The sequence below is a fragment of the Mauremys mutica genome, chromosome 17 (assembly GCF_020497125.1).
Source record: "Mauremys mutica isolate MM-2020 ecotype Southern chromosome 17, ASM2049712v1, whole genome shotgun sequence".
Lineage (NCBI taxonomy): Eukaryota > Metazoa > Chordata > Testudines > Geoemydidae > Mauremys > Mauremys mutica.
Genome location: NC_059088.1, coordinates 14646898 through 14668923, shown reverse-complemented (window position 1 = coordinate 14668923; position 22026 = coordinate 14646898). Strand labels below are relative to the sequence as shown.

Below are 22026 nucleotides of genomic sequence, written 5' to 3'. Positions count from 1 at the left end.
CCGTTCTACAGATGGGGAAACTGAAGCCCAGAAATTCACAGGTATTTAAGCACGTCACTTCCATTGATTTCAGAGCAATTGGCTCAGGCTCTCTGCAGACTCAGGCAGTGTCACAGATGTCAAGGGAAGCTGGGTGCCTAAAGTGACTGGCCCCAGCCCAGACAGAAAGTCTGGAGAGAATTGCCCGAGTTTCCCATGTCACAACAACCACTGGGCCATCCTTCCCCTCTAGCTGGTGTTTTTCATCTGTAGCTCTCAAGGCACCTCAGAAAGGTCAGTATCTATAAGCTGACTATACACGGGGGGGAAACAGAATCATAGAATATCAGGGTTGGAAGAAGCCTCAGGAGGTATCTAGTCCAACCCCCTGCTCAAAGCAGGACCAATCCCCAACTAAATCATCCCAGCCAGGGCTTTGTCAAGCCTGACCTTAAAAACCTCTAAGGAAGGAGATTCCACCACCTCCCTAGGGAACCCATGGGTCTGACCCAGTGTGGACATGATTAAATTCTTATGAGTCTGCCTCAGTTTGGAGACACAGGGTCTGGCTACACTTGCAGCTGTACAGCGATTTGGGTTAAACCAGCCTTCGTACAGCAGAGCAGGGAAAGCGCTGCCGTCTGGCCACACTCACTCCAGTATGAGAGGAAACATTTCCCCAACGAAAAATTCTCTCAGCGGGACCTAGAATCGGTCAGTTACTGAACTAATCTAATCTCATCCCACAGCCGTCTCCACCTGGGCCAAGAACACCTGATCTCCATCTCTCAAGTACTTCTGCCCTTTGTCAGCTGCTTTTTCTCACCGCACCACGGCTTTTCTGGCTGCTTGTCCCCCTCCCTGGGACCCTACCCCCTATCCAGCCCCCCTGCTCCCTGACTGCCCTGACCCCTATCCACACCCCCTGACAGGCCCCCCCAGGACTCCCATACCTATACAACCCCCCATCCCCTGACCACCCCCCTCGAACCTCCGCCCCATCCACCTGCCCCCTGACCGCCCCATCCAACCACCTCCTGACTGCCCCCCGGGATCCTCTGTCCCCTTCTCATGCCACTCAGAGCAGCATGTCTGGCAGCTGCACCGCCTGGCCAGACCTAGACACACTGCCATGTGCCCTGCAGGAGCCCGCAACCCGCTGCCCAGAGCGCTGCCTGCATGGCTGCAGGGGAGGGGGGACTGCAGGGGAGGGGCCGGGGCGAGCCTCCCCAGCCGGGAACTCAGCGTCCGGGCAGGACAGTCCCGCAGGCCGTAGTTTGCCCACCTCTGCTAGAGTGGGTTGTAAGGTTACACAGGTGGCACTTGGATGTGGAGAACAGCAGCAGAGGAGCCTGACCAGAGGCTCCGAGCAGCAGGGCTCGAGCTAAAGGAATCAATGTAAATTCCATGTGACAGGAATAACATCCCTGGGAGGGCCGCTCACCCAGGAAGGGGGACAGGTAGCTCCCAGCACGGCTGTGCCTGCGCCCATCACCAGCACGCCTGGCTCTGCAGCCGGGGCAGGGTACCAGACCCTTGGCCTGGTGCTGAGCTAGCGCGTGTCTGGAGAAGGCAGGGAGGGGGAGGGGAGGAACGGGGCAGGAGATTTCACCCGCTGGAGGGGGCAGCTTGGCTGTTTGCCAGGGGCTGAGGGGGTGGCAGGGTTGTTCCAGGGGTGGACGTGGCTGGCCCCGGAGAGACAGGGAGGGGAGGATGCCCACCCCTGGCTGGGTCTGGGAACCCCTGATGTGTCACCCCAGTGGGCTCTGGCCAGGATGGGAGAGGAGCTGGCTCTGTTTTCAGCTGCCCCTGCAGCCCATCAGGGCCTCTGCAGCCCAGTCACCTCGTCTGCTCGGCCCAGGGGTCAGTCAGCACCGGGTGGCTTTGCACAAGCCCCAGCTCAGCCCAGGCTGCCCCATGGGCTGTCTGAGGGAGGGAGTCTGTGCAGGGAGACAGGGCAGGTCTGTGAGTGCAGAGCCGGTGCAGGAATGCCCGGCAGCCTCTGCCCTTCTCAGCCTCAGGGTGTGGGATACACCCCCTGCTGCCCCTAGATCACTAATTATCACTAGTGAAGTAACACCAGCACCCTAATGTGCTGGCACCTGGTGGCCAGTCAGGGTGATGCACAGGGTGTGAACACGTAAGAAAGGAAGGTATCAAATAAAACCTTGGTTAAGTTAATTGCTTAGCTGATCACCCAAATCACCTGTCTTAGGGGGTCTTTGGATACTGATTGCTTAATGAAAGGAAAGGACTCACATTTGAGTTTTCAGCTTTATTGGCTACCCTCATCAACAGCAGCCAAGAGTATATAATAGAAAGGAACGCCCAGCGGCACTGGTTTATGATTGGACTGAGAGAAACGGGAAAAACAGGTCAACACGCGAACCATCCAGGTTTTAAGAATCACATAACACATCCATAGCACAAAGCAGCAAAATTCCTATTCAACAATTATCCTTCGACTTTGTTTGGAATTTTGACCAAGCCCCTTAAAGCAGAAGGAACCTCACTCAAGCCCAATAGTAAAACTCTCCAGTGATACCTGACTCAACAATGCAAAACAATTCCAGGCTCATGCATCAGGGTGCCCAACCTCTGGCTTATGGGCTGTACACGGCCCACCAGAGCATTTCATACGGCCCGGGGCCTGCTTCAGCACAATATACTAACAGCCAATTCATTAGCATTTTAGCATCATGTTTCCATCATTTTAGTTTACACAAGTGTGTAAATAGACAATGCTCTACATAGGCTTTTTCTAGCTAAATACATACGAAATAAGCTGACCTAAAAATATCAATCAATACAGGTGACTTTAAATCTTATTAAACTATGTAGAATCTGTTTGGCTCACACAAGGTTGTGCTTAGGTTTCTGTGGCCCTCCTGTGTAACAAGGTGGTGCACCATTGCCTAAGAAAATGTACTCACATGCCAATCCACCAAGGTCCCCTTCCCAGTGGATCTGTTGCAGTTACCTCTTTTAACCAATACTCACGACAGTTATATTAGCTTAGAATCTGGTAAACTGGTAAACACGCCTAACCATCTAACAAGAACACCTATATTTTTATGACAGGCTGCATGCAGTTCAAGAGGCTTTCACACATAGTCTTCTTTTCTGTCTGTATCCACCTAAAATCCTCATTCAATAATTATCCTGCAAAGGTGACTGTTTGGAATTTTGTCTGAGTCCCTTAAAGCAGAAGGAAAACACTCAAGCCCATTAGTTAAAATCTCCATTGTTGCTTGACTTAACAGTGGAAAACAATTCTAGGCTAATGTATAAAACAACTTGAGCAATTCCTCACATGCCAACCCACCATAGTTTCCTTCCCAATGGATCTCTTGTAGTTACCCTTTTTAACCAATACTCACACCAGTTATATTCAGGATCTGATAAACACTCCTAACCACCTAACAAGAACATCTATATTTTTATGACCGGCTGCATGCAGTTCAAAAAGCTTTCACACGTAGTCTTATTTTATGCCTGTATACACCTAGAACTGGACAGGCAGTGTGCAGCCATTAACTACGAGGGATGTACAGTGTTTAGGAATTGTAACTTGTTCTATTTAAAAGCTATTTTACAATAAACTTTATCAAAACAAGGGCACAAGCTATAACTCTGGAAAAGAGAGAGCGAGAGAGACAGTTAAAGGTGCCTAACTGAGGGTACTTAATGTCACCAGGAGTGAGGATTCCCAAGTGGCCGACTCAAAATTCCAGTCTTCTCCTTTTCTTGGCTTTCAGGAAGTGAGGTGCTGAAGGAGACAGGCCATTGTATCCCCTTTCTGCTGTGAGTTCAACTTGGTTCTTTCTCTGGGAGAGGCTGGCATGGACCAATCAAACGGTGACCCATGCTTGTGATGAAGGCTGGAAATGTCCAACCAAAATGAGACTTGTGTCCTTCTTGCCACCCAGCCACAGGCATGTCTTCTGAGTTCTTACATGGGGGTCTTGAAAATTCCAGTCTCTTTTGTGCAAAACTCCTGGTGTCACATCAGGTTGTGTAGGACAAGTTAGGCCATAGCCAGGAGTATGACCGTCTCAGGACAGCCAGTGAACACCTGCTGCTCAGCTCCGCTCAGCAACCTCCTTTCACAGACTGCTTTCCAAGGGCCCCTCTTGCAATGCACTCCGATCACCATTGCATCCTATGCTGGCCACGCTGCCATTTGCCCTCTGCACTTTTCTGGCTGCTGAAATGTCCAGTTTAACTTTCAAATAGAATTTTATACAAAGTCTCGCCACATTCTATGATGCTCTTTAAACATGTTGGAACAATCCACTCTGCAGGACCATGGAGTCACTTGAACTGTTGTTCTCCAGCAGGCTGGAACAGCTCGATAAACCTGACATCCTGGTCTCCTTATTTTACAATTGTGGCAGGAACTCTGTGTGTGGCTGAGCGTGGCCTGTGCCTCATTGATCCAGCAGCTACATTTCTGATTTTTTAACTCCGTGACCAACTGTTCTTATCTGACATTTTTCAGTTTCAACCCCTTTTTTTTCTTGCCTGTCCCACCCCAGATCTATTTCACATATTTGTGGTAACATGAACATGCTTGATGGCAAATATTATCTTACTTCTTAATTTTATCACTAATTAAAAAAATCAATACGAATGCAAGCCCTTTATTTCCCTAACAGGATCACCCCTCGGCAAACCCTGGCATAATGTTCACAGTGTCTTGCCCAAAGCATTACCAACTTTTAGGTGACTTTCCTTCTCAATTTAACTTCATTTCACCGAAGTATTTTAAGCCGTCTAGTACACCGTCAATTGAGACACACACCCAATGTGAGAAAGGATTTCAGCTTGGATTTTCCCACCCCAGGAGAGAGCTTGAAGCACTAAACTGTTAGAGAGGCACCGCCACTGTCAGTGAGTGGGACATGGGTGGCCGGGCCTAGCAGTTAGAGCAGGATCAGGCCCAGTGGTTGGAGCAGGCATCAGTAGCCAGGAATCCGAGCCCAGGCTCAGGGCAGGAGTCAGGGGGCAGGTGCCAGAGCCCAGGGTCACAGCCGGAGTCAGGAATTGGAGCCGAGGGTCAGAATCAGGTTACCTGGCGTGAGGCAAGGCTGGTCCCAGGCAGGAGCAAGGCTTGGAATGAGCAGGAGCTATCTCTGAGCAGCTGCTGACCTGCTGCTGTTGCTGGACTCAAGGGCTGCTCTGTTGACTCTTCCAGCCAATCAGGCCATGGAGCCATTTCGGCAGCCTGCTACTGTCTGACCGTGCTCATTATGCTACCATGAGACTTGCTCTGCGGCAGGTCCTGAATCCTGACAACCACCTCCCCCTCCATCCATTTTGTGTGGGGTTAGGTGTGTCCTGAGAACACTCCTGGATCAGGCCCTGCAGGCCAGACAGATGAGGGAATGGAACCTTCTGGGGTGTCAGCATGAGGCAGGTTCCCAGGTGCCTAGACCGATGCGGCTGTGCCCCTGCTCACTGGCAGAAACGTAGGCATCTTGGGGCTTTACTGGTGGAAATGTAGCTGTCGAGGGACTTTAGGCACCTACAGGGTCAGGTGGCAGCTGAGCGGTGGTTTTCTGAATGCCCGGGTGCCCCATGCTGGACTTGGGGGGTTAAAACGACACCTAACTCCTTTTCATGGATCCAGCCCAGAAGGCGCAGTTGTACCAGACTTCACAGGGGTTTCTTACAGATTCTTTTTCACATGAGGCCAGAGTGAGTGAGCCAAGCAGAGATACTGGAGCATCGTCGTCTTCTCAGAACATTTCTCCTGGATTCATAGACTGGTTTAGAGACCAGCTCCATCCCAGTTAGTTTTGCCTGAAAAGAAACTATCTAACCTCACATAGTGTTGGTGGAAGGGCCAAGCTTTTGATTTACCAGAATCCTGTCTGATCTCATTTGGTCAGTTTGTTGGTTTAAGGTGTCAGTTTGTTTTTGCTGGGCTCACTCATGTCTAGAGATTCTGACAGGGCTGGGCCAGGTGTGTCTGGTTTTCTATGGGCAGGCATAGGCGGTCTTGGTGCTGTTATATGGATTTTTTAGCTTTGCGTTCAAGAGCCTTGGTCAGAATATTCTGAGCATCTTCTGCAGCCTCATCCAGAAAGCTCTGCAGCATGTAGTACGTGGTCACAAAAGAAATCCCTCCCCCTGCTAGGGAGCCAAGGACTGGTACAAAATTCAGAATAAATTCCACCACCATCGCTGCTCCACATAGAGATCTGGAAAGCACAGTCAGTATAAATTTTTTTGTTATGGCTGAGGCCAGTGGAGACTTTTTGATAGCAGATTTCAGCTCTGCAACAGGCTTGTCAACCTCCTGAGCCAGTCTAGTGAGAGACTCTTCATCCAAGCCAAAGGCCAGGCAATAATGCTTCATGTGAACAACCAAGATGGCTACATCACAGACGAGAGAGAGGCCTGGAACAGGAAGAGCACCAATACCACATGATATTAGGGCCACTTCCCAAATATGCTCCTGCAGTTTGGCCTTTTTCTTCTCCAGGATCTTTGCCGAGATGTTGGGCATGGCCAGGATGAAAACGTGTCTCTTCTGATCATCCAGCTCATTCTCCAGGGTCTCCTGCAGCAGCTGGAAATCGTACTCAGTCAGTTCCCAGCTGGAGAGCAGGAAAACCCGCGGGGAGGCCTCACCTGCTTTTTTCAGTTTCTCTACGCAGTCCTCCCTGATCTCCTGCAGCATTCTCTCCTTTTTGAAATTCCTTTTCCTTTGTTCAGCCTTCAAGTCAGCATCCACTTTGGAGCGCACGTAGTAAAACCTCTTCCCCAGCTTGTGAATGGCACGGGCCAGGGTGGTGTGGTGGGAAGTGAAGCGTGTAGCAGTGACAATGATAAAGAAGTCGTAGTTGTTGAATTGTACCTGATTAAGGTAATTGTCTGCCTCAAAACTCTCTGTCCCAATTCCTGGCAGGTCCCATAGTTTTACATTTCGGAGTCTGGGGTGTTGATAAGCCTTTGGCTCCATCGTTTTTTGTGTCACCCCAGTCTTAGCAGCTCCTTCATCATCATCATGCAGGCCCAGGATGGCGTTGACGAAGGACGATTTCCCTGCACCTGACTCTCCCGTGATGGCGATGTCCAGTGGGATGTTTTCTAATGATTCCAGCTTCTCCTGAAGTTTAGCAGCTGCTGCTGTGAGGTTTCCACTCTCAGCAATGGCCTGTAGTTCTTCAATTTCCTTTTTGGAGAGTCTACCAGCCATGGCAGCCTTTGGTGGTGGCTCAGTTGTTCTTATCACTGATCTTAGAAAAAGGAAAAGAAAAATTCCAGTGATTTGTTTTTATCAGGATAAATCAGATCAACCCCTTTCCTTCAGGACCTGCCTCTGGTTGGGGGAAAGGTTCATTTTGACATCAATTTTAACCGTATGAGGTTGTAATAAAGTTTAACACTGGCTGATTTTCCTAGAAGCCAACACCCAACCTTTAGCAATAGCAGATGCTCTGGGATGTTTGATTAAATTAAAGAGGCTAAAATCAACAGCCAAAGTTCAGTTCAAACCCATCTGCTCAGTACACTGTATTTTCAGAACATTCCCATACACACATTGCAGCTTGTCCCTAGCACTAAGAGCTGATGAACTGCAGTGAACCTGCCGGCTCATGCCTGGATCTCTTCCCTCCACCCCAGCTGAGCTGCAGGGAAATGATCTACCAGAGATCTCCAGTGGAATGGTGCTTCACAGCAATTACAATACCACCCTACAGCGATTACTTTGAATGAAGCAACACAGACATGTCCTGAAAGTGGATTTGTTGCTTTTATTTGGTAATCACGCACTACATAGAAGAAACCTTGATATGCTGAATTTCCTAAGAGAGATGGAAAAGCAGATGCAGTGGAAAATATCAGCCTCTGAAAATTTAAATATGTAGCAGGGACCTCAAAAATATATAGTAAATTTTATACATTTTTTAGAAAAGGAATGCCCCCTAAAAGTTGAGGCAACCGATGCAACATTTTAAAAAGAGGCATTAGTCTGTGTATATAAAAACGCTCTGCACCAAACCTGCACAAAAATATTCAGTGTTGTGTAAATTTTAATATCTCTGATTCTTACCAGTTTTACAACATTTCTTAAAAATCAAGACGACCAGAAAAACCCTCTGCCCAGGCCCTGGCTTCAGGGTAAAGGAGAGAAGAGACAACTCCCCTCCAAGGGATATTTAGTCATATAATCATAGAAAATTAGGGTTGGAAGAGACCTAAGGAGATATCTAGTCCAACCCCCTGCTGAAAGCAGGACCAGCACCAACTAAATGATCCCAGCCAGGGCTTTGTCAAGCTGAGCCTTAAAAACTAAGCATGGAGATTCCACCACCTCCCTAGGTAACCCATTCCAGAGCTTCACCACCATCCTAGTGAAATAGTGTTTCCTAATATACAACCTAAACCTCCCCCACTGCAACTTGAGACCGTTGCTTTTTGTTCTGTCATCTGCCACCACTGAGAACAGCCGAGCACCATCCTCTTTGGAACCCCCCTTCAGGTAGTTGAAAGCTGCTATCAAATCCCCCCTCACACTTCTCTTCTGCAGACTAAGGAAGCTCAGTTCCCGCAGCCGCTCCTCATAAGTCATGTGCTCCAGACCCCTAATCATTTTTGTTGCCCTCCGATTGACTCTCTCCAATTTGTCCACATCCTTTCTGTAGTGGGAGGACCAAAACTGGACACAATACTCCAGGTGTGGCCTCACCAGTGTCGAATAGAGGGGAATAATCACTTCCCTCGATCTGCTGGCAATGCTCCTACTAATTCAGTCCAATATGCTGTTAGCCTTCTTGGCAACAACGGCACACTGCTGACTCATATCCAGATTCTCGTCCACTGTAATCCCCAGGCCCTTTTCTGCAGAACTGCTGCTTAGCCAGTCGGTCCCCAGCGTGTAGCGGTGCATGGGATTCTTCCTTCCTAAGTGCAGGACTCTGCACTTGTCCTTGGTGAACCTCATGATTTCTTTTGGCCCAACCCCCAATTTTTTATGTCACTCTGGACCCTATCCCTACCCTCCAGCGTATCTACCTCTTCCCGCAGCTTAGTGTCATCCGCAAACTTGCTGAGGGTGCATCCATCCCATCATCCAGATCATTGATAAAGATGTTGAACAAAACCGGTCCCAGGACCGACCTTTGGGGCGCTTCTCTTGATATCGGCTGCCAACTAGACATCGAGCCGTTGATCACTACCCGTTGAGCCCAACAATCCAGACAGCTTTCTATCTGCCTGTAGACGGGCCGGACTCACCGCTGCGGCGCCTCCTGCTGGTGACTCCGGGAATTAGCTCTGTCCAGCACTGGAGCGCCCTCTGCAGGCCGGTGATCCACCTGTCTTCAGGCCCCCGTGTCCCTCCCTGGACCCGGTGCCCTTTTACATGGGGTGCTGCCCCCTAGCAGTAACCCCTTACTCTCTGCGTTTCCCCCTCTCAGGGAAGCCCCCCCCCATCCCCACCTTGCCTCAGTATTTGGCTACTGCCAGTCATTGTCTAGCCCCACGCCCTGGGGCAGACTGCAGTATCAGCCTACTCATCACTGGCAAGGTTGGGTTTGGACCTGCTGCCTTGGCCTACCCCTGGGCTGCCCTCTGCAACCCCTAGTACCTGATGGCCCACTGCTAGGCTGCAGCCTGGGGCTTTCCAGGCTGGAGCTCCCCAGCTCCTCAGCCTTTCCCTAGCCCTGCTTCACTCAGGTATCCAGTCTCCCTGCAGCTAGGCCCATCTCCCTCTGAATGCAGAGAGAGGGACTGTCTGGGCTTCTGGCTTCCCTGGCCTTTTATAGGGGCCAGCTGTGGCTCAGTTTTGGGGCGTGGCCCCAGCTGCAGCCACTTCCCCAAACAGCCCAGCCTAGGGCAGCAGCTCTCAAGCCCTGCCAGGCCACTTTTAAACCCCTCACAGCAGGAGCAGGGTCCACCCTGCTACGGGACCTGCTCTGTGTTCCTGGGCTGCCCTGCTGGCTGGAGGGCTCCCCCTTCTCTGGCTGCCTTGCTAGCTGGAGCTCCTTCTTCCCTTCCTGGGCTGCTGCTGTTGGCTGGAGTGCTTCTTCCGAGGACTGCTGCTCCTACTACAACTGCTGCTGAGTGGGTGAGTGAGGGGTGGGGGGGGGCCTTGCTGGCCAGCCCCCACTCCCCCACCTCTGGAGGGAGAAGCCAGGACCCCACCACCACCACCACCACTACAGCTGCCACCTGTGGGGGGTCCTTCCTGCCTAGCCACCGGGGCTGCTAGAGAAGGAACTGCTGCTGCTACTGCTGCTGGTGCTGAGTTTGCCCTGGGGAGCTGCTGGAGCCTGGAGGTAGGCTCAGGGGACTGAGGAGACCACCGGCTGCTGGGGAGCGCCCGAGACTCTAGAGACCGCTGTGGAGGGGGCCGTTAAGGACTGAGTGACTCTTTGACTGTGCTCTAGTGGTGGGGGTTTAGACTGTGTTTGTGGGGACACGGGGGGTGCGGCGTGGAGCCCGCCCCCTGGTCCATCTGTGTCCCCCCCCCAACCCCCACCACCACCGCTGCCCCCTCCACCACCCCCGCAGGCTGCTTACCATCTGCCTCTGCTCCTGCCTCTGGGACTCGACTGCTCACCTGGCCTGCCACGCCCTGTTTGCCATCGTTTGGGCCTCCAGCAGCAGCCGGCCAGCCGGCCATAGACTTTGCACAAGTGCTTGTGGGTGCACGCACACACCCCCCTCCCCGGACTGCCCCCTTCCCCTCTGCAACAGGCCTCCTAGCTTTGCCCCTTGTTGCCTGCCCCATTTGCCCCTCGTAGCCTCCCCGCCCCCCCCCAGCTTCAGTTTGTCTGCCTGCCCCGCCCATCTCCCTTTGCAGCTTTGTTTGTCCTGCCCCAGCCCTGAAGTCAGCCCCTGGGTCCCTCTGCCCCACTCCCAGGCTGGTTGCTACTTTCCCTCCGCGGCCCCTCACCCTGATTGGCCCCTCCCCTCGTGCGCCCATAGCTCCATCAGTGCGCTTGTGCTTCTCCCCGTTTGAGTTGCCCCTCTTGCACTGCACCCCCCATTGCTCTTGTTTCCCCCTCCCCTCCCCTAGTGCGACTAGAGGAGCCGGATTTCAACCTCGTGTCGGTGACTGACACCCCCCCCAAGTCCTTCATAGTCCCCATATCTCCCCCCCCACCCATTTTGGCACCTTCCTCCCCTGCCCACAGCCTAGCAGGGAGGAGTGGTTGACCTGTTCTTCCCCCCCCCGCCCCTTTCTCCGGTGTTCTCCCTCCCTCCCTACTCAGCATGGCGGGAGACGCGGTGGGTGGGACCCCTGGGACAATGCCTGTCCCCCCTCCCCCGCCTGCTCCCCCCGAAAACCCCCCAGTCTCGACCTCAACCGCCGCTGCCGGACCTCCTGCCACCGCTACCGCTGAGGCGCCGGCAGCGGCGACCGATGGGGTGCCCTCTGCTGCTGCCACGTCCCTCGCCCCTTCCGCCTCTGGGGGAACCCCCCCAGCCGGCGGAAAGGGCCAGGGCAAAAAGAAGGGAAAGGGCCCCGCTAAAAAGACTAGGCCCTCCATGGCGGAGCCTGCCACCGCTGCCGCGGCCCTGCCACCGGCCGCGGCGCCCCTCCCCGCTGTCCCCTCCACCGGCTCTGCGGGTGCCCCTCCCTCGGCCCCCAGGGCGTACGCCCAGGTGGCAGCGGCCCCCCCACCTGCCGCTACGTCATCTCCCCCAACCGCTGCCTCCGCTAACATCTACAGCGGCCGGGGCCCCTTCCCCACCTTGACCCGGAAGCACGGCGTCCGTTGCCTCCTGGTGCCCGCCTCGCCCCACGTGGAGACCTACGTGCGGGCGTTGGCGAGGGTAGTGGGGCCCACGGCCATCGTGGCGGCCTCCAAAATGTACGGCAAGGTGGTTTTCTTCCTTGCTTCGGAGGCCGCCGCCCAGGAGGCGGTGGAGAAGGGCTTGGCGGTGGGGGGCGTGTTCGTCCCCCTGGAACCGCTGGAGGACCTGGGTGTCCGTGTCGTTCTGACCTCCGTCCCTCCCTTCCTGCCCAATGCCGCCCTGTTACCCGCCCTCTCGACCCTGGGGAAGCCCATTTCCATTGTGAGCCCTCTCCCCTTGGGCTGCAAAGACCCCGCCCTCCGTCACATCCTCTCGTTCCGCCGGCAGGTGCAGCTTCAACTGCCGCCGGCGGCGCATGGCGGAGAGGCGCTCGAGGGGTCTTTCCTGGTCCCCTACCAGGGGGCCCAGTACCGGGTGCACTACTCCACGGGGGAGGCCCGGTGTTACCTCTGCCAGGCGACGGGGCATGTTCGGAGGGACTGCCCCTTGGCCCGGCACGGGGGAGCGCCCGGGACCCCCGAGCCCCGGCACGGTACCGGCCCCGCCATCGCCGGTGCCTCTGACCGCCCGGTACCCAGAGCCGCCCCTCCTCCCCCTCGGTCCATCACTGCTCCCGCTCGGGCCTCAGGGGTACGTTCTCCGGGGCGCCCAGATGAGCGGGAGAGCCCCGCCTCCGCTGCCTGCACTCTGGCGGGGCCTGTGGAGGAGGGTGCGGCAGGGGTACTGCCGGGCGTGGGAGGGGGCTCTCCCCAGGGGGACTCCTCCCTGCCTCCTGTTGTTCCACCAGTGCCTCTCCCAGCCCCCAAACTGTCTTCCCTGCCCCCTGACCCGCTCCCTGTCAACCAGCCCACGGGCGATGCCATGGAGGGCTGGACCCGGGTGGGGGGTAAGCGGGGCAAGCGGAAGGCTCGGGCTCCGCCTGTGCCACCTGAGGCAGAAGCCCCCCGTAAGACCAGAAAGGGGGCCGCCGACACCGAGCCTTCCGCCGTGCCCCAGGGGTTGACCCATCTGCCGATGACGGCTAGGGAAGACGTGGCAGCACCGGAGGGTACCACCATCCCTCCTCCGCAGTCCCCCCCTGCGGCGGCCTCCGCTGCGGCCCCTCCTGGTCCCTTGCCGCCTGTACCCCCTGCAATACCCGAGGTGAGCGTCGCCTCGGGCGCGAGTGGGGAGGACCCCGGGGTGGTGGGAGGCGAGCTCCCCTCCATCTTCGAGGAGATCGAGGCCCTGGGTCTGACCCCGGTCACCCCAGGGGAGGACGACCCTCTGCCGACGGGCCTTGATCTAGCCGACCTCACCCCAGCTTCCCTTTCCCCGTGCTCCACCAACCCTCCAGCTGCATCTGCTCCCGCCTCCGAGGGTCCCCTGGACTCCTCGACTTGCCCGGCTGCGGATGGCACCCTGCGGCTGGCCACCGAGCCTGTTGAGGCGACGGCCGGTGCCTCATGGCCGGGAGACAAGCTACTGGGGGTGTCCCTCGGTGGTGTGGGGTGATCGAGTTCCTTCCCGGGTGGGGGCCCCCCTGAGGGTTCCGCATCTCCCCGTGCTGAGGCTGCTCTGCCTGCCATTGAGCCCAAGCCCGGTGTCACTGGGGACCCCCTCCGTACCCCTCAAACCCCCGTACCTGGCTGCGAGGAGCCACCCACTGAGAGTCCAGCTCTTGCGGCCCAGGGTCCCATCTCTGTCCCTCCCCCCAACACTGCTCCTGACCCCAGCCCTGCCCCCTCCACCTCCCGCGATGTTATTGCCGCCCCTGGAGCTGTCTCCTTCCCTTTCCCGGAGGATGACTCCCAGGGAGCGGCCTTTGAGTTCCACAGTCCCGACCCACTAGGGGCTGCAATCTTCCCTCCGCCGCCCCCCACTGAGCCGGGGTCCGCCCCTTGCTTGCCCGTCCCAGTAGGCCACGGGGCTGCGCCAGAGGCCCCATCCCCCCATACGATGAGAGAGGAGTTGCAGGAGTTCCTGGAGGACGTCCGGGGCTCCCGCAACAAGATCCCGCTTGCTCTCCAGCGCTGGGGGGACTTTCACAAGATCCTCCTGGCCACGAGGGCCCTCATGGGGGAGGGAAAGAGGATCGGGAAGCAGGGTGCCGCGGCTTACCATCGGGTGCGCAAATTCCGTGACTCCTTGCTCACCTTCGGGGTGGGCCACGGTTTGTTGCGCGGCCCAACGGGGGCCGTGAGCGCCCCTGCCGACGAGGATCCCCCCCAGCCCTCCTCATGGCACTCGTCACCTTTGCCACACTGAACACCCGGGGCTGTAGGGTGGGCTTCCGCAGGAGCCAGGTGCTCTCCTTCCTTCGGGAGGGGGGGTACTCTGTGGTTTTCCTGCAGGAGACCCACACGGATCCGGCCGCCGAAGCTAGCTGGCGGCTGGAGTGGGGGGACGAGGTCTACTTCAGCCATCTCACAACCCGTCGGGCTGGAGTGGCTACCCTGTTCTCCCCCGACCTTCGGCCCGAGGTGCTGGGGGTCGCCGAGGCTGTGCCGGGCCGCCTGCTGCACCTCCGGGTCCGCATGGAGGGGCTCGTGGTCAACCTCGTCAATGTCTATGCCCCGACATCGCCCCCGGAGCGGCTGCAGTTCTATCAGCAGGCGTCCGCCTTCCTCGGCTCCTTGGATCCTCGTGAGTGCCTGGTCCTGGGCGGGGACTTCAACACCGTCCTAGAGGAGCGGGACCGCTCGGGGACCGAGCAGAGCCCAGCCGCCGCGGACGTCCTCCGGGAGATTGTCACCCATCACTCTCTGGTGGACGTCTGGCGCGACCACCACCCGGACGATGCCTCCACGTTCACCTATGTCCGGGTGGAAGCCCATCGGTCGTGCCGCTCCCGGTTGGACCGCATCTATTTGTCACGGTTCCATCTCTCACGGGCCCAGTCCTCCAGCATCCGGCCGGCCCCTTTTTCGGACCACCACCTCGCCACCGTGACGGCCTCTCTCTGTGCGGAGAGGCCGGGGCCGGCCTATTGGCACTTTAACAACAGCTTGCTGGAGGATGAGGGCTTCGTGGCGTCCTTCCGGGAGTTCTGGCTGGCCTGGCGAGGGCAGCGGCGTGCCTTTCCCTCGGCGCGGCGGTGGTGGGATGTGGGGAAGGTGCGCGCCCGGCTCTTCTGCCGTGACTACACCCGGGGTGCCAGCCGACGGAGGGATGCGGCGATAGGGCAGTTGGAGCGGGAGGTCTTAGAGCTGGAGAGGCGTCTGGCCGCCAGCCCCGAGGATCCATCCCTTTGCGGGGCGTGCCGGGAGAAGCAGGAGGAGCTCCGGGTCCTCGAAGACTATCGGGCCCGGGCGCCTTTGTTCTATCCCGCATCCGCCTCCTTCGGGAGATGGATCGCGGCTCCCGCTTCTTCTACGCCCTGGAGAAAAGGAGGGGGGCCAAGAAGCACGTCACCTGCCTTCTGGCGGAGGACGGCTCCCCCCTCACGGATCCGGCGGAGATGTGCGAGAGGGCCCGGACCTTCTACGCGCGCCTTTTCTCCCCGGATCCGACCGATCCTGCCGCTTGCAGAGTGCTCTGGGACGGGCTCCCGACGGTCAGCGCGGGTGACCGAGACCGGCTAGAGCTGCCTCTCACTCTGGCCGAGTTCTCGGAAGCCCTCCGCCGCATGCCCACCAACAAGTCTCCGGGCATGGACGGGCTGACCGTGGAGTTCTACCGCGTGTTCTGGGACGTCCTCGGCCCGGACCTGGTCAGCGTCTGGGCCGAGTCCTTGCGGAGCGGGGTCCTCCCTCTCTCGTGCAGGCGAGCCGTGCTCGCCTTACTGCCGAAGAAGGGGGACCTCCGCGACTTACGGAATTGGCGTCCCGTCTCGCTCCTCAGCACGGACTACAAGATCGTAGCCAAGGCCATCTCGCTGCGGCTGGGGGCCGTGCTGGAGGACGTGATCCACCCAGACCAGACCTACACCGTCCCGGGCCGTAGCATCTTCGACAACCTGTATCTGGTCCGGGATCTCTTGGAGCTTGGGTGCAGGGATGGTCTGTCATTCGCCCTCCTGTCCCTGGATCAGGAGAAGGCGTTCGACAGGGTGGACCACGGGTATCTCCTGGGCACTCTGCAGGCGTTAGGCTTCGGGTCCCAGTTTGTGGGTTTTCTCCAGGTGCTGTACGCTTCCGCAGAGTGTCTGGTTAGGCTCAACTGGACCCTGACCGAGCCGGTCAGCTTCGGGCGGGGAGTGCGGCAGGGGTGCCCCCTCTCGGGCCAGCTGTACGCCCTGGCGATCGAGCCCTTCCTCTGTCTCCTCCGCCGGAGGTTGACGGGGTTGGTGCTTCAGGAGCCGGAGCTGCGGCTGGTCCTGTCGGCGTACGCCGACGATGTGCTCCTCGTGGTCCAGGACCCGGGCGACTTGGTGCGGGTGGAGGCCTGCCAGGCCGTGTACTCGGCGGCCTCCTCCGCCCGGGTCAACTGGGTCAAGAGCTCTGGCCTGGTGGTCGGAGACGGGTGGCAGGCGAGCTCCCTCCCACCCGCGCTTCAGACCATCCGGTGGAGCGCGGGTCCACTGCTCTATCTCGGCGTTTACCTTTCTGCCACGCATCCCTCTCCGCCGGAGAACTGGCAAGGTTTGCAGGGCAGGGTGGCGGAGCGGCTCCGGAACTGGACAGGACTCCTCCGGTGCCTTTCCCTCCGAGGGAGGGCACTGGTGCTCAATCAACTGGTCCTGTCCATGCTCTGGTACCGGCTCAACACCCTGGTCCCGGCCCCGGGGTTCCTGACCGAACTCCGGACGGTGGTTCTGGAGTTCTTTTGGCCAGGACTGCACTGGGTCCCTGCAGGGGTGCTCCACCTGCCCCTGGAGGAGGGAGGGCAGGGCCTGAAGTGCCTGCACACTCAGGTCCACGTCTTCCGCCTCCAGGCACTGCAGAGGCTCCTTTATGGTGTAGGTAGTCCGGCATGGAGAGCCCTGGCGCACGCCTTCCTGCGCCGCTTCCGAGGGCTCCGATACGACCGGCAGCTCCTTTATCTCGACCCGAGGGGCCTTCCGCGAGACCTCTCCGGGCTGCCGGTCTTCTACCAGGCCCTCCTCCGGACCTGGAAGCTGTTCTCTGCGACCAGGTCCGTGGCGGCCACCGAGGGGGCAGATCTCCTCGCGGAGCCCCTTCTACACAACCCCCAGCTCCGTGTGCAGGTGGCGGAGTCCCCCGCGGTGCGCCAGAGGTTGGTCCTGGCGGAAGCTACCAGGGTCGGAGACCTCCTGGCCTACGACCGGGGAGACTGGCTGGATCCCCTGACGCTCGCTCGGCGGATGGGGCTCTCCAGACCTTGTACTCCCCGGCTCGTACTACAGGAGGTGAAGGCCGCTTTGCCGCCCGCTGCTCGGGCCTACCTCGACCGGGTCCTGCGTGAGGGCACGCCCCGCCCACCCCCCACCCCGAGCCCTCCAGACCTTTTCATCGGGCCCCTGCCCCGTGGACCCGACCGGCCCCCCCGCCCCTTCTCCGCCAGCCGGCTGCACGATCTGCAGCCGGTCCGTTTCCAAACCGCGCCAAGGAAGCAGCTCTACGCGCTCGTGCTCCACACCCTTCACTTCCTCACCCTCGTGTCCCGCCCCGACACCAAGTGGCGGGACCTCATGCCACCTCTGGAGGGTGAGGAGCCCCGGTGGGCCAGCCTGTACTCCACCCTGGTCCCGAGGCCCGTCGGGGATATCAGTTGGCGGCTCCTCCACAGGGCCGTGAGCACGGGCGTGTACTTGGCGCGGTTTACCCCTGTCCCAGACACCTGCCCCTTCTGCGGTGTGAGGGAGACCCTGGCGCACATTTACATAGAGTGCGCCAGGCTGCAGCCCCTCTACCGGCTCCTCACTCATCTCCTATTGCGTTTCTGGCTGCACTTTTCCCCCCACCTCCTTCTCCATGCACTCCCTATCCATGGCCCCACGAAGTCGCGGGACCTCCTGGTCAACCTCCTCCTCGCCCTGGCAAAAATGGCCATCTACGTGACCAGGGAGAGGCGGTTGGCCAATGGAGACTCCTGCGACTGTGGGGCTTGTTTCCGATCCTTAGTCCGTTCACGTCTCCGGGCGGAGTTCCTCTGGGCGGCGTCCGCTGGCTCCCTTGACGCCTTTGAGGAGCAGTGGGCGCTGTCTGGGGTTCTCTGCTCGGTGTCACCGTCAGGCTCCCTTCTTATGACCCTTTGACCGCACTCCTGTCCCTGTTCTTTTATTAGTTGTCCCCCGCAATTAGTGGGTTTCTGAGGCTCTGTGGCACCTCCCCTTAGGCTGGGGGGGGGTTCCGTTAGCATGGGGCGGGCTCGCCCGCCCCACTTCCTGGAAACCCAATAGATACACCGCCTTATAGTCCCTGACTCACTCTCCTCTTCTGACAGGACTCAGGGGTTTTCCTGACTGCCTCCATTTTAAACAACTCCCAGCTTCATCCAGTCCTGGGTGGGGCAAGTTTCAGTCCTTTCCTCCTTGGAACAGACCTTGACCTCACCCTGCCTGGCCTTTAGTTATTTCCTCATTCCTCAGCACCACAGCCAGGGAACAAATCCCTCCCAGATAAGAGTGGATGGGCAGTTTCTCCAGGGCAGAGCTGGCCTCTTCCCCCCACCCTGGACTGATCCGTTAATCCCTTCCTGGCCCCATCCACACTGAGGGGCCAGCACACACAACCCATCACAGAGCCCCATGCCCTGCAGACCCTCCAAGGGCTCAAGGACTGGCTGAGGAGAGGAGATTCCCACAAGCCCAGGGACAAAGCGGCTGCCCTGCCTGAGGGAGTGGGTGAGATCCCAGCCAGTGACACCAGCTGGCTGCTAGGGGCAATGGGCCCCAGCCTGCTGTGCTGTGGGACCTGGCTGGCTCCCCCTGGGAGCTCTGGCACCTGAACCATCTCAGGAATGGAGCTGAAGGGCAGGTTATTTTTAAATCTGTCTGACTCAGAAGAAAACTGAAAGCAACGAGCTGACAGAGAGGAGCAGGCACCAGGAGCTCATTCTGGTCCAAGCCCCACAGTAAAGAAGAAAAAGCTGCCCTGGTCTTCTGTGTAACCTGTGCATACGAGGAGCAGCACTTCCTGCCAGAGTGTCCATCTCATAAACATATAGTTAAGGGTTAATTCTTCTTTTACCTGTAAAGGGTTAAGAAGCTCACATAACCTAGCTGACACCCGACAAGAAGGACCAATAATGGGACAAGACACTTTCAAATCTGGGAGGGGAAAAAAGTCTTTTTCTTTGCAGGGTGTGGGCGTTTGCCAGAGACAGAGAAAGAAGGAGCCATCCAACTCTTATAGGGTAGTGAGTATTTAGAGAAGAAATGTATTAGATTACTTTTATTTTCTTGTTTGTGAGTTCCTTTGCAAATAAGAGGGAGGGTAAATTTGGGTTCTTTGTGTAACTTTAAAGTTTTGCCCAGAGGAAAACCCTCTGTGTTTTGAATCTGATTGTCTGTGAGACTATCTTTCATTCTCATCTTACAGTGGTACTCCTTTCACCTTTTTTCTTTAATTAAAATTCTTCTTTTAAGAACCTGATTGATTTTTCATTGTTTTAAGTTCCAAGAGTTTGGATCTGTGTTCACCAGGACTAATTGGTGAGGGGATTATTCTCAAGCCTTCCCTGGAAAAGGGGTGGATGGGTTGGGGGGGGGGCTTATTCTCAAGCCTGTCCAGGAAAGGGGGGGGTAGGGGCGTGGGATATATTTGGGGAAAGGCAGAGCTCCAAGTGGCTCTCCTTAAATGTTTAACTCGCTTGGTGGTGGCAGTGTACTTTTAACCTAAGCTGGTAGAAATAAGATTAAGGGGTCTTTCATGCAGATCCCCATGTCTGTACCCTAAAGTGCAGAGTGGGGAGGGAACCCTGACAGTCCATGAAGAGCAGGGAATTATATTTAAATGGGGATGGTCCAATCTGTGGAATTGCATGTGTTGAACACTGAGGGGTTGTGCTTCCTGCTGTCTCCCCCAGCCCACTCTTAACAGCCCTCCGCAGTATCTGGAATGCTGAAGGCATCTCACTGCAGTAGCATGGCTTGAGCTATCCTGACACAAAATAACAAAACCTTTTACCTATCCCTGACAAAGAAAAACCTACTCACACTACACTGACCTTGTGCAAGAGGAACCAAATCCAGATCTCGAAGGAGCAGAATTAGAAGATGGCACAATATCCAAATTTTATCATTACCCAGAAAATCCCAATGCAAATCCTATCACAGCAGAAGAACTTGCTGAGAATAAGGCACTGGAAACTCTGTTTAATCAACAATCAAGATTTAGCCTTTGCAAGAATCTTCTCATCTACCTTCACGAGAGAAATGGGATTCCTAGATGGGTAGTACCCACTTCCTACAGAGGAATGATGTTATGACATGCCCTGAATAAAAGGTGTAGGAGACAGTCAGGTGATCATGCTATATATGAAAACTTAAACTTCCTGTTGGCCTGGCATAAATAAAAAACATGTCCAATTACATGAAAGATGTTTCATTTGTAATAAATTTCAACATACTTGACTCCAGTTTTGAGCACCCCTCCAAAACGAAGGAATTACATTTGTTTGGTCAATTATTAAAATAGGCTGGGTAGGCCCTGTAACATAGTCATCTTGAGGAAATCATTATTTACTTGTGGTGACTTGTTTATTTATGAAACGGGTTGAATGTATACCTGCACCAAATGACATGGCTCTAACTACAGCCACTCATGTTTTCAGTAAAACATGTTTTGAGCCGATGGGTTTACTCCCAAAATAGACTCAGACAGAGGTACTCTTTTTACTTCTGGTCTTATGGTTAACCAATGCAAAGTCCGAGGATCCAACAGAAGCTCCATGTGCCATATCATCCTCAATCCACAGGACAGGATGAGGGTATGAACAAAACTCTGAAATTTGTCTCTGAAAATGCCAGAGTCTGGGATTTAGAGCTACCCTTAGCACTAATGGCTATGCATTCAATGCCTAACTGATCTACACAGGTTACATCTTTTGAAATAATGACTGGTCATCTGATGGTCTTACCAGTTCACTTACTATACCAAACACCAACTGAGAGAAAGCTATTGCTGATATATATGTCTCAGAGCTAAGATCCTCCACTAATTTTTCCTCCAGATAGAGTCAAGAAGAAGTTATTCCTCCTGAATAATGGAACCTGCAAAAAGGGGGGAGAAAAGCATCAGATGCCAATAGTAAATTTTATTTTTCACCTATAAATAAATAACAGAATAAATACTAATCTATCTTTCTGTTCCTTATCTGACACTGAATCCTCCCAAAATAAACAGATCAGCTGGAATCTACTTCAGATTGGGATTTGGTACCTGTGACTGACATCTTGAAAATATGTTCCATTATTTTGCACTCTAGATCCTGGATTCCTTTATTCCTTTCACGTTTCAAGTGCCTCCTGATGCCGTCATCCACATTGGAGATGGAGCATTATAATATCTGGATCACTATCTCCATCACACTGAAATAAAAATTGTGGATGACTTCAAGGGTCATAAAACTCCCCTTGATGATGAACAGCAAAATCTCCTGAACTATGAGAACTCCCATACCTTTAAAATGTTGGTGAGTACAGAGAAAGCGAAGATTGTTAACTCAGACATTGGCACCAAATATTTCTACATAGAATCATTGAGGGTTGGAAGAGACCTGAGAAGGTCAGTCACTCCTCATAAGTCACGTGTCCCAGCCCCCTAATCATTTTTGTTGCCCTCCGCTGGCATCTCTACAATTTTTCCACATCCTTTCTGTAGTGAGGGGCCCAAAACTGGACGCAATACTCCAGATGTGGCCTCACCAGGGCCAAATAGAGGGGAATAATCACTTCCCTCGATCTGTTGGCAATGCTCCTACTAATGCAGCCCAATATACCGTTAGCCTTCTTGGCAACGAGGGCACACTGCTGACTCATGTCCAGCTTCTCATCCACAATAATCCACAGGTCCTTTTCTGCAGAACCGCTGCTTAGCCAGTCAGTCCCCAACCTCAACTCGGGAGCCTTTTTAAAAAATCATTTTTACATTAGCTACTTTCCAGTCATCTGCGACAGGGGCTGGTTTCACTGAGAGGTTACATACTACAGCTAGTAGTTCTGCAATTTCACATTTGAGTTCCTTCAGAACTCTTGGGTGAATTCCAGCTCTGGTCCTGGTGACTTCTTACTGTTTAATTGATCAGTTTGTTCTAAAACCTCTTCTAGTGACGCATCAGTTTGGGACAGTACTTCAGATTTGTCTCCCAAAAAGAGCAGCTCCAATGTGGGTATCACATCCTCTCTAGTGAAGACCAATGCAAGGAATTCATTTAGCTTCTCTG

General features: G+C 55.5%; 1 protein-coding gene across 1 annotated transcript; it reads right to left on the bottom strand.

Moving 5' to 3' along the window:
• Positions 1–5992: 5992 nt before the first annotated feature.
• On the bottom strand, positions 5993–7186 carry LOC123351693 (interferon-inducible GTPase 5-like). The gene has a single exon (XM_044991241.1). The coding sequence runs from the start codon at positions 7184–7186 to the stop codon at positions 5993–5995; it is 1194 nt and encodes a 397-aa protein (XP_044847176.1).
• Between the last annotated feature and the right edge of the window lie 14840 nt (positions 7187–22026).

Excerpts from the sequence above, each read along its gene's own strand:
- LOC123351693 (XM_044991241.1), bottom strand. The coding sequence starts at position 7,186 with ATGGCTGGTAGACTCTCCAAAAAGGAAATTGAAGAACTACAGGCCATT.